General features: G+C 48.8%; 1 protein-coding gene across 1 annotated transcript; it reads left to right on the top strand.

The window, feature by feature from the left end:
• The first annotated feature begins 418 nt into the window (after positions 1-418).
• On the top strand, positions 419-9,815 carry TRIM25 (tripartite motif containing 25). The gene is made up of 9 exons (XM_063175938.1): positions 419-1,098; positions 2,151-2,246; positions 2,666-2,899; positions 3,362-3,518; positions 4,009-4,086; positions 4,483-4,551; positions 5,164-5,190; positions 5,513-5,602; positions 6,259-9,815. Exons 1-9 carry the CDS (start codon positions 472-474, stop codon positions 6,789-6,791), a joined length of 1,911 nt encoding a protein of 636 aa, XP_063032008.1. The 5' UTR covers positions 419-471; the 3' UTR covers positions 6,792-9,815.
• Positions 9,816-12,133: the final 2,318 nt, after the last annotated feature.

Below are 12,133 nucleotides of genomic sequence, written 5' to 3'. Positions count from 1 at the left end.
AAGCTAGTTAAGACAGGAGGACTTGCCATGTTGCTATTCAGCATCAATGTTCCTGTTAGAAACAGGATTATTGAACTGTTAGACTGAGAAAAAGAAATTTGAGAAAGCATCTTCTGTTAAAATGGTTTCCACAATCACAAAGCTCGCCCGCAGCCCCGCGGGTCCCGTCCCTGTCCCGGGGGTCCCGTTCCGCAGGGCAGAGACCCCCGCATCCCGGGGCTGCCCGGTCCGCCCGTCCCTGCCCCGGGGTCCCGTTCCCACACCGAGGGTCCCGTTCCTCAGGGCAGAGCCCCCCATCCCGGGGCTGCCCGGCTCCCTCATGGGCGGGCGCCTCAGGGTTCGTCCCCCAGCTGCCGCCCCTCCCGTCGGGGCGGGGATCGGACACGTAATTTTCCGGAAAGCCCCAGCCATAGTTTCGTTTCTCCGAGCCCAGCTTAGTTTCGAGTTCTTGGGGCAGCTGCGGACGGGGCGATGGCGGCGCTGGAGTCGGAGCCGGGCCTGTCGGGGCTGGAGGAGGAGCTCACCTGCTCCATCTGCCTCTGCATCTTCAGCAGCCCCGTGACGGTGCCCTGCGGGCACAACTTCTGCGCCTCCTGCCTGGAGCTCACCTGGGCCGGGCTCTCGGGGGGCTTCAGCTGCCCGCAGTGCCGGGCCACCTTCGCGGGCCGCCCGCAGCTGCAGAAGAACACGGTGCTGTGCCGGGTGGTGGAGCAGCTCCAGGGCCGCTCCGGGGCCAAGGGCGAGGAAGAGGAGGAGAATGAGGATGGGGATGGGGACGGGGAGGCGGGGGGATGCTGGGCCGCGGAGCCCCCCGTGCTCTGCGACAGCTGCCGGGAGGCGGCGGCCGTGCAGACCTGCCTGACGTGCACCGCGTCCTTCTGCGCCGAGCACCTGCGGCCGCACCGCGACAGCCCCGCCTTCCGCGACCACCAGCTCTGCCCCACCGTGCGCGACCTGCAGCAGCGCAAGTGCCCCCAGCACAACCGGCTCTTCGAGTTCTTCTGCGGCAAGCACGGCGTCTGCATCTGCTCCCTCTGCCTGCTCGGGCACAAGCTGTGCCCCACCAGCCCCTTGGAGCAGGCAAAAGCCTCTGCCCAGGTGAGCGGCCGGGCTGGGCGGGGGTGGCCGGTGGAACCCCCTCCCAAGGGCTCCCTGGGTGCCGGCGGAGCCGCTCCGGAGCGCGGGGAGGAGGCCGGAACAAGCCGTCGATTGTAAATCTCGTGTCTGGCATTGGTGAGCTGTTATCTGCCCTCCAACAGCGCTCAGGCACGTCCGCAGAGCCATTCCTCGTGTTTTCCTCGTCTCTCCAAGATGTTGCTCAAGAGCGGGGGTCTGGGAAGGCGCTGTCAGGGGATTGACGGGGCTGGGCTGTCCTGGGCTGGGCTCAGCAGTGAGGCCTCCCAAATTCCGTGGCGTCACCCAGAGCTCTGAGCCTCCCAAATTCCGTGGCGTCACCCAGAGCTCTGAGCCTCCTCGGCTGCTCTGCTCCCTGCCAGGGCTTGGCACTGCCTGAGGGGCCGACAGCCCGCTGCAGATGTTCTTAAGAAGAATTATAAAGGTATCCTGGATCTCAAGTGTGTAGAAGAAAGACAGAAGGAGGCTCACGGAGTAGAAGGGAAGGAAACCTGGCCTTTATATTTTCCAGCACAGTTGAAAATCAGTGTGGATGAGTAAAGTGTGCTGAACAGGTTTAGGTGGTCAAACTCCCATCTGTTCGGTGGGTGTGTACGCAGCTTAGCTGCAGAACTTGGCCCTGATTGAGCTTAGCAGAATCTTGAACTAAAGGAGCAGGTAAATCTCATCTGAGGGAGAACTTTCTCAAAAGGAGTGGGGTGAACAGCAGCATCAGCTTAGCGCTGGAAGTGCAACCTGAGAGCTAATGTAACATTTATTCTTAGCATGGGAACTGCTGTGCTGATGAAAGCAGTGGGTCCTTTGTGAAGGGAGTGTCAGCAATGGCATCCTGCTCTTGGGAGAGGTGGGGAGGGTGTGGGTGCCACAATGTACAGGATGGTACTTTTACACCCCCTGAGGCTCAAGGGAAGGCAGGTTTTAAGCTGGGAGTAATAAATGCTTACAAGAGTATTTAAAACTGAGAGCAGGCATGACAGCTGCCTCTCTGAAATGCTTTCTGGTCTCTCCTGTTGCAGTCGCTGCTGAAGAAAAAACTTGCGGAGCTGCATAACCAGAGTGAAAGAACTGCCCGGGCAATGAGCACGGTGAAAACAAAACAGAACCAATCTGCTGTAAGTGGGGAGCTGTTCAGAGTGCTCCCAGCTTGCCTGGCACCCGCTGCCACTGCATGGGGCTGGTGATTGTACCCTTGTGGCAAGGGCTGCGGTGCCGAGGCTGCATTGGCAGGAGAAGGTGTCACTGGGAGGGAACAGAAAAGAGGAGTTTTGGCTCTGTGGGAGATGGGAGTGAGCCCAGCACTGTGCAAGGCTTTACACCCTCACGTGAGGCTGACACTGAGAATGGGCTCCATTCCTTGTGGGTGAAGGAATTTTCTTTCCAAACCACATAGAAATCGACAGCTCTTCTCTTGCTTGTTTCAAGGAAGAGAAGCCCACGTTTCTCAGAGGCTTTCATTCAGTAGCACTTTAGAGTATTTTGTTTATAAACTGTTCTTTTGAAATCAGTGCCTATCTGCTCTTGTCTGCCCCAGGAGACAGCTTCAAGAAAGAAGGAATTGATCAGAAAGGAGTTTTCAGAAGTTAAAGCTGTAATTGAAGAAAGAGAAAATGAGATCATGAAAGCAATTACAGAAGAAGAAAAGAGAGTTTGGAATAAGTTTGATTATATTTACGGTGTTCTGGGAAATAAGAAGAACGAAATTCAGTCTCTCAAAGATCAGATTGAGATGGCACTGACTGAAAGTGATGATATTCTCTTTTTGAAGGTAATGTGTCATTTAAGTGTGAATCCAGTTCTTCATTCTAGAATGCAGAATGACAAAAAGCTGCTATGGTCCTGCTTTCCAGAGACTTCCAGTCAAATGGAAATGCAGTGGTGTGCAAGAACCTGCTATCAAAGGATGTCCTGAAAAGCACACAGATATCAGTGAAGGAATGCTGAAGGGTGTCTGGTGACTGTCCCAGTTCAGCCACAGCCTCTGCCACAGGCACAGGGGTCACTGGGCAGGAGTCACCTGTGCTCTGTGCTGGGACCTGGCTGGTCACTGGCTGCCTGTGGGAATTGAGGTGTCTGAGCTGCTGCTGGAATTTTGCCATGAGCTGTGTCTGACTGTGGCCTTTGTTCCCTTGAATTTGAGACGAATGCACAAACTGCATCCCATCTAAAGTGAGTTGGTTGTATTTTTCTCTGTGTGCTACACAAGGTGGTCTCTCATTTGTCATTTCAGAGAGCAACAGCACTGCAACGAACATCAACAAAAGAGGCTTTTGTTCCTGTAGTTGAAATGGACCAAAATGTTGTGCATTCCACTTACCAGTCTGCCATTACCCTCAAAGACATAGTGAAGCTTTCAGTAATTCAGAGTCGGGAGAAAAAAGAAGAAGGTACTGTGTCACTGGGGAAACTGGCATTTTCTGCTTTTGCTTTGAGCTGAAATGAGGGATCTTTCCTCTCCAATCCAAATACAATTTTTTAAAAAGTGTAACAAATACAGTTGGTTAATGTAAATTGTGTCTTCCAGTCTCTGCAGTGCTCCATTTCCACACAAAAACATTACAGTCTGGGCTAAATTGGGAGACAAAATGTGCCAGTGTTTCTTCACTGTTATCTATACTTGGATAAGCTGATGAGTATCATGATATTACACCCTTCTGGCACAGCTCAGCCTTTCTTCCTTGGAGTAATTTATGGTGTAACTATGTAGCAGGGCTGGATGTGGTTAGGATGTGGATTTGAGGAGATTGGAAAGGCTTTAGAGTGGCAGGACTCCACCTGCCAAAAGGCAGGAAAGATGGATAAGATGGAAAAATGTCCTCACTAATGCATGTCTGTTCCTGACCATGCAAACCATAATGTAAATTATCACCATTGCAGCCAAACCTGTGAAAATTCAGGTCCTTCCAGCAGCTCATCCAAACAAAGCCACTGTTGGAAAGAAGCCTCCCGGACCACGTAAGTACAACAGAACACCATCCTGTCCCAGCTATCCTGTCCCAACTCTTATTTACTGTTAAATAAGAGCTGAGGCAGTTCCCCTGCAGTGACCTGACAAAAAAAGGGCTGTTTGCTGTGGTGGTGATGCAGTGATGAGCTGCACCTTGGCACAGGGAAGGGAGGGTGCTTTGGGTGTTTGGGGATGCATGCCTTGTGAGCTGCGCAGGGACAAGGCTGCATCAGCCTCTAGTGGTGTCAGAGTGGGCTGTAAAGCAAAGCAGAGCCTCCCCACCCTCTTGTTGGTGCAGGGTTTTTAAGTTTGTGCCAAACGCCTTTTGGTTTTGACAGATTTGTATGTATTGAGTTCTGCTTAGGATCTGTTCATGTTCTGGTTTTCTTCTTCCTCCCTCACAGACCAGACCCGCAAAGAGAAAACTGTTCCCCAGGCTCAAGTCCCTTCACAGGGGGAGACAGATACCACCAGTAAGTGGGGATTAAAGGAGCCTTACTCAAACATTTTGCTGCCTCCAGTCTAGGGCTGGGGTGATGGTCTTTGTGCCAGGTTATACTGGGGCTTTTCAGTTCTGTTTTGTCCAGATATCAGAATTAATGGGCACTGTAGCCTGTTTGGCTGATCTTCCATGTTTTCTTTTTGAAGTGAATGTGTTAAGAAGCAGCTTCTGTTACTTCCAGGGAGCTCTTGACACAAGGTCCAGGTGCTGGCTGTGGGGCAGGCAGGGGTGTGCTGGGGAAGCAGGACTGCAATGGAGCTGCAGCTCCTGTGGCTGCACTGAGAGCTCTGCTGTAAAGAGGAAGGGAATAGTCAGTGTTCCTCACAGGAACAGGAGCACTCCACGTGCCTGGACACACTGCTCCTGAGGGGAGACCAAGCTCCTTCCAGGCTTATGACCCTGTGCAATAGGAAGCAAATGGAAGGTTGTGCTTGATGTGCAGCTTTCCAGTGTGAGGGTATTTGTACATGGCTTCAGCCTGATGGGATTACAGCTGACACAGTCTTACCAGTGGCTTTTGCCTCCCAGTAGAACTCACAGTTTATTTTTTTCTTTTTATTTTTTTTTCTTTCCCCCCCTTCAGAAGAGAAAAAGAAAGCTGCTAAAGTTGGTGAGTCCAAACTTTCATCATGTGTATTCTAATTTTCATTGACTGCTCTTAAAATGATAAGATGGTCTTTGGTGTTGGTGTACTGAACAAAAGTTCAGCTCTTGCTGGCCACTGTGGGAGCAATCAAACACTGAGAGAAGCTGTGCAGAGAGTGGGAGTTCCAAAACTTGACAGTGAACAGCCTGAGCTAATATTGAACATAACCCTGCATGGAGCAGGAGGCTAAAGCAGATCAGCTCCAGCCTGAGCGTGTCTGATGGGGTGTTAAACATGTGAGGTCTCTTCCCAGCTGGCCAAACTCTCTGTTCTTCTGTTGACACAGCACTACCTGCCACACCAAGTGCCCCAGCTGCTGCTGCCAAAGAGCTGATGGACAGCTTCCTGAAGAAACCCAGAGAGGAGCTCCTGCAGTGTAAGACACCCAGCATTGCACTCCTTAAAGGTGGACCTTGCTCTTGTTGCACTGGAGCTATGTGTCCTCTGTAGTGACATCTGAGGGGGTTTTGTTAGCTTAATAGGTTGTTACAAATGAAGGAAAATTCTGGAGAAAAGTGGGGCAGGAGGTTTCTAAGTGGTTCTTTTGCTGGATGCATGAAATTAATCTTCAGTATCCATGAATCTTTATGAGAATAAATGAAGTTTTTTAAGTAAGGATTTTGGTTTCCCCAAAAAAGACAGCATTAGGGTAGCCTAGAAACACACTGTAAGGCACTGGATTGTTTTAAAATGAAATGCAGGCTTTAATGCGAGCCTGTGATGGCTTGTTAAGATGCTATACAACATGGCATACCTTTTGCTGCCAGATCAGCCATTGCCTTCTGTTGGGGTGTTTGGGTGATGAAGGGATCCTGTGAGGCTGCAGGAAGGAGGAAAACTCTCCCTCCTTTTGGCTGTTGTGTGACATAGAGCTGCAGCTCAACCCAGCAGCTTGTACTGTGGCCTAAGAGCTGGCTGCTCTGGGGAGGAGAGCAGAGCTGGCAGATAAACAGGCAGCAAGTGCAGAGGTGGGACAGGACAAACAGAAGTGCTTTGTTCTTCAGCCCCTCCGAGTGAGTCTTGTCATTGCAGACGCTGCCAACATCACCCTGGATTACAACACGGCCCACAACACGGTGGTTCTGGCTGACAACTACACCAGGATGTCCATCTCAGACACCTTCCCAGGGCACAGGCAGCACCCTCAGCGCTTCACCGACTACCGCCAGGTGCTGGGCTTCCAGTGCTTCAAGCGGGGAATCCACTACTGGGAGGTGGAGCTGCAGCCCAGCAGCTTCTGCGGGCTGGGCGTGTGCTACGGCAGCATGGAGCGCCAGGGCCCCCAGAGCCGCCTGGGCAGGAACTGCCGCTCCTGGTGCATCGAGTGGCTCAACTCCAGGCTCTCCTCCTGGCACAACGACGTGGAGAAGTGCCTGCCCAACACAAAGGCCACCAAGATCGGGGTGCTGCTCCACTGCGATGGCGGCTTCCTCATTTTCATGGCCGTGGGGGAGAAGAATAGCCTGATCTATAAATTCAAAGCCCAGTTCACTGAAGCCCTGTACCCAGCCTTCTGGCTGTTCTCCAGTGATGCTGTTCTCTCTCTCTGTCACATGAAAGAGTAAGGCCTGGTATCTCAGTTTAGTTCATTTACAGCACAGATAATCTGTTTCAAAGATTGATTGTTTGATGCAGAAATTATCATCTCCTTTAAGCAGTTTAGAAAATCTGCCAGTTCTTTGGTCTGAATTGCTAAAGCCTTTAGATAGTGATTTAGCAAAATGTTGGTGATGGTACAAACTACAAGGGTTTGCAAAGGTCTTGATTGCCCTGAAATCAAAGTTATGATGCAAATCCTTGTTAAATGTCTTCAGTGGCGCCGGTGGCTTCTGTGGTTTCCTGTAAAGGAGCAACAGCATTAATGTGTTCATGGGTAACAATGGCCCCTTTGAGAAAGAAACAGGAAGAATTCTTTCAAGCTTTGAGGGAGGTCTCTGTTGCCTTTTGGCCTGTGCACAGACTGTTGTCCATACAGGTGTTCTCAGTGTAGCACCTCACCAGATGCTACAGAAAGAGCTGTTGAAATCCCTAAGTTCAGGCTGTAAGTTAAAAAAGCCACTATGACAAATCTCATCAGAGTGGAACTGCAGAGACTTCTAGAATTGATGGGAAATAAATGGTATTAGAATCACCAGGCAACAAATGACATCAGCCCAGACACTGGGAATACAGCAGAGAGTTGTCAGGAAGACATTCTGCAGAGCAGTGCTGTGCATCCTGTGGTGAAGTTGTGGGATGAAGCATTCTGTGTCATCTTCTGACCCAGAACATGCTTCACATCTTCACTGAAGGCTCTTCAGTGCTGGGTTTGTGTGTGTGCTGAGGAGTTCAGGGGATGCATTCCTGCTCTCAGGCTCTCCTGCTCTAATGGTTTTCCTCTTTATGAGCTGGGATATTCTCTGCTGGTTATCTTTAGCTCAAAGCAGGGTCTCCTGTCATAAAGCTTTTCCTCTTTATGAGCTGGGATATTCTCTGCTGGTGTATCTTTTGTTGCTCAGGTGGTAGAAACTGAATTTCCTGCATATTTCTGGGACTCCAGTTTGAAGAGTCTCAAGACAGAGTGCAATACTTGGAAAATGCTGGTTCCTCTCTGCTGGTTCCTCTCTGCATGAAGCTGTGGGCAGACAGGGTGAGTCTGACATAAAGGTAATTAGAACAAAGGAGAATATACATCCATTCTTCCTGGGATGGATTTTTAATTCTCCTGGTGTTCTTTGGGTTGTGGTATGTCTTCAGAAGTTCTCACCAGGTACAGAGAAATCTGTACTTCTTCCTCACAACTTTAAAACAGTCTGTAGGCAAACAAGGTGTTTGGATCTCATAGGGCCTGTACTTGTTGGTGCCTCTGGACTTTTGTGCCAGCTTTTATTTCTTGTAGCCATGGGAAGCTCACACGAGAGCCTTCCTGGACTTGGATTTCTAAAGCTGCCCTTACAGGACTTGGTGAAATAGAACACAAAGCCACTGCTGGCAGTTTGGCAGGGAATTGTTAGAAGGCTTAAAAGAGTCTCTGTGACTACACTCCACATTAGCCAAAGTGCTTTGGAGAGAGGCTTTCAGGAATTCAGGCTTGGTGTCTATTTTTACTTGGTTTGTAAGCTCTTAGTACTTTGTCAAGGATAGCACAAGTCTCATTTCTTCCAGTTTTTTGGTCAGGATAGGATATGGAATGGATGGTGGATCTGAAAGTGCCATGGCTGTCTTTGGAGCAGTTCTACCCTCTGAAGGGTCTCCCCTTTCCAAAGCACAGTCAGCACTGAGACTCCCGGCCTGAGCAGAATGCTGCAAAAGGTGCAGAGGGAGGCTGTGTCCTGCTGGGAGCCAGGAATGGGTGACAGGCTGGGTTTTCTGCCCTTCCAGTTTTTCAGCAGTGAAAGATGAGAGCAGCTCCCTCTGAGAAATCCTTTTGCTCCTGGGCTGTGCACAGAGCTGCAGATGCACCCAGCGGGTGCTGAGGGAGTTCTGCCCCCTTGGCTGTGGGCACACACGGCTCCAGCAGTCTGTGCAGTGGAGAAAGTCCCCATCCTCTGTTCCCTGCTGCTTGGCTTTACAGAGGTGTCAGTGCTGGCCTGAGCCTGTGGCCATGTCTGGAGGGACACCCAGACAAAGCAAAGAGCAGCAGCTTCTGTTCTGCCTCGTTGGACAGAGTGGGATCCTTGGCATGGGGCGCTGGTGTAGGACCGAGCGTGTGGAACACATGAGGGTCCTGCACGACCAGGAGTGAAACAAACCTTCACTGGGCCCCTGATCCTCTGTTCTCTTTCTTTTGTGCTATCAATGAGTAGAAGTCATAGAGTGAAGTTCTGTTAATTTGGAATTCACAGAATCGCAGAATGTTCTGAGTTGGAAGGGATTCACAAGGATCCCTGAGTCCAGCTCTTGAGTGAATGATCCATGTGGGGATGGAATTGGGGACCTTGGCATTACTGGGACCAATCTCTGGGCATCTGAGAAATCCTTTGGTTAGCTTCAGGTCTCTTGCATATTTTGGAACATTAGTGTGATATAACTTTAATAACTAGTAATAAATATTAGTGTGTTTAGGAGAAAAATTAGTTACTGCATGATAAATGACCATTTTAAAGCCTTTCCAACACAACTGAAGTGATTTTACTTGGGCACTACCTGTAAGAGCTGCACTGGTTTTAAACAAGGCATATATAGGAGCATATATTTAAATTTTAATTCTCTTTTTAGTATTAAAATGAAAGCAACTTAGTCTAGAAAAAGAACTAATTCTGGTGTTAACACCATGAGAATGTGCATTGATTTGCATTTTAATATACAAATTAGAGTAAATAAAAAAAAACCAGTTGCTGAATGAAAATAAATGAATATTTAATCTTTTCTTCAATTAAAGACACCAGTAAAACAATGTATTTAGAAAAAGATACGCAGTTATAAACCTGTTGATTGTACTGATATATCAGCCCTGTACTTCAGTCTGTATAAGGTGAGTTATTGTTTGTAGCTGTGCCAGCCACACACAGGCAGGGCCACCAGCATGGATTTTGTGCCACCTGGTCCCTGTGCCCACTCCAGGGCTGGCTGGTGGCTTGAATTCAATAAAAACTCACAGTGAACCCTAACTCTGAATGTTTTGTTCTCTGCTCAGGGTGGAAGCAGGGAGGGAGGCAGCAAAGGCTCTTGAGGGCATCACTCACGGGGCTGTGGGAGCTGGGGAAGGGCAGGCAGAGCTCTGCACTGGTCCCGAGCTGCCTCCTTCCCACACCCATGATCAGTGGTGCCGCCTCCTCACTGGGGATGAGGAGATCATCCTGCCCAGGAAACACAACTGGAGACTCTGGAGGTGTTCACAGGGGTACCAGGATGAGGGAAGAGATGAGAATCTTGGCTCCATATTTCAGAAGGCTGATTTATTATTTTATGATATATATTATATTAAAAGAAAATTATATATTAAAACTATACTAAGGAATAGAAGAAAGGATTTCATCAGAAGGCAGGAAAGGAAAGGAAAGGAATGGAATGATAATAAAATCTTGTGGTTGCTCCCAGCCTCGACACAGGCAGCTGTCATTGGTCACCAAGTAAAAACAATTTCACATGTTGGGTAAACAATTCTCCAAATCACATTCCAAAGCAGCAAAACACAGAGAAGCTGAAGCTTCCCAGCTTCTCAGGAGAAAAGATCCTGGCAAAAGGATTTTTCATAAAATATGTCAGTGACAGGAGACAACCATGCACAACCATGGTCATCAGCTGGAGGAAGCTGGACAATTAAGGACACGGTGTGGGATTGCTCTAAAAAGCCTTGGGTGAGATCCAGCATCTGCCAGCCTAGGTTACACCTGGAAGCTGCCATAGGTGATGATTCCTGATGATTTCATCCAGTACAATTGGGAGCTGCTGCTTCCTCATGTGGCCAGTGGAAAACAATTCAGCAGGGAGCTGCTCTGGTGCCTCAACAGATTCAAAAGTCAGCCCAAACAAAGCATTCATGGAGCAAATTGAACATTTCCACCTCAAGTTCTCCATGTGAGTTGGGCTGAGGAAGGTTTTGGGGAAAGAAATCTCTGGAGTTTGCAGACTTAAAGTCTAAAGTTTGCAGACTCAAATTTAGACTTTCATTGGCAGCTATTTTGTCCCATAAAAAAGTTCAAGACAGCAATTTGTGAATCTTGCTCAGCCAAGTAGAACTGTGGAAAAGAGAAGTCATTCCAAAAGTCAATTAATTGTGGCCTCTCAGAGTTCTCCTCATTCCATGGGCTCACATCCCTGTGTTGCCCAGGCTGCAATCAGCTGCCATTACATGGGAAAAATGGGTTTATTCACACATTTATTAGCTTCTGTGTGGTAGACATATTTGTATATCATTTTACGGTGTAGCAATTCCATTTACATAAATACAGGCAATCGTGTGAGTCTGGCCAAAGCACTAAGGGAGGGTGGGAGGAGCCACCAATCAAATAATAAAAGCTAATTGAAAAGAGGAGGTAATTCAGGTGAAAATACCATCATGAGCCATTCTTGATCCTAAAGTAGTTCAACAGAACTTTAAGGCGGCAACTTAGTTGCATTTTGTTTGTGCTGGTATTAAACTCCCTAATTCTGTGAAACTATTGTCTTATCCATCTAAGAAAAACCTGCTGAATATCTACCCCATCCTGAATGGGAAACAACACACAAATAGTCTTTAAAAGATTTGATTGTGGCATAATGCAGGAGCTGAGAGGCCAGAGCCCTTCTCTCTTCTGTGCAAATGACAGCAGGGAACAGAGGAGAGGACTTGGGAGGGAGCTGACACTATGACAAAGTGGCCCCACAGGATTTATTCACTTCCAAGGGCCCCAAAGGAACCCATCTGCTGCCGCCAGGGGAAAGCCTTGAGCCACTTGATCCCTGAATGTCCCCCTGAATGTTTCCCCTCGCTGGGGAAAGCCCCGGGGGAGTTTTGCTGATTTGCTCTCAGCAGCATCTCCTGCCCCATCTCCAGTTTCTACTGGCACCAAAACATCTCCTGTTAAACCTCTTACTTGAAACTGCTCATCACAGCCAAGCCATTTGCAGGGCTCCTTCCCCTCTTCCAGTAAGTAATGTGCAGCATCAGAAGCTGTTTTAAGATCCCCAAATCAATGTCAACAGAGGTGAGAAATAAGAACACGGACATTTCACATTAACTGTTGAAGCCTGGGAATTCAAACCATTTAAACCACACCTATTGGAAATCCACAAAACCTCAGCTCCTCCCCAAGGAGAAGAATGAACCAGGAGCAGGCAAACAGCTGCTGAGAGATCTTTGCATGTTACCAGTGTTAGTTTTACCTCCAGATGACATTACCATGCTGTCTAGAATTTGTTGAGGTTTGAGATGCTCAAATTTTGCAGCAGGAATTTCAGGCAGTAGCACGGCCACAGAGTTCAACAAAATACAACTTTGTTCTCA

Source organism: Melospiza melodia, chromosome 24, assembly GCF_035770615.1.
Source record: "Melospiza melodia melodia isolate bMelMel2 chromosome 24, bMelMel2.pri, whole genome shotgun sequence".
Classification (NCBI taxonomy): Eukaryota; Metazoa; Chordata; class Aves; order Passeriformes; family Passerellidae; genus Melospiza; species Melospiza melodia.
This window is presented reverse-complemented; position numbering and strand designations above follow the sequence as displayed.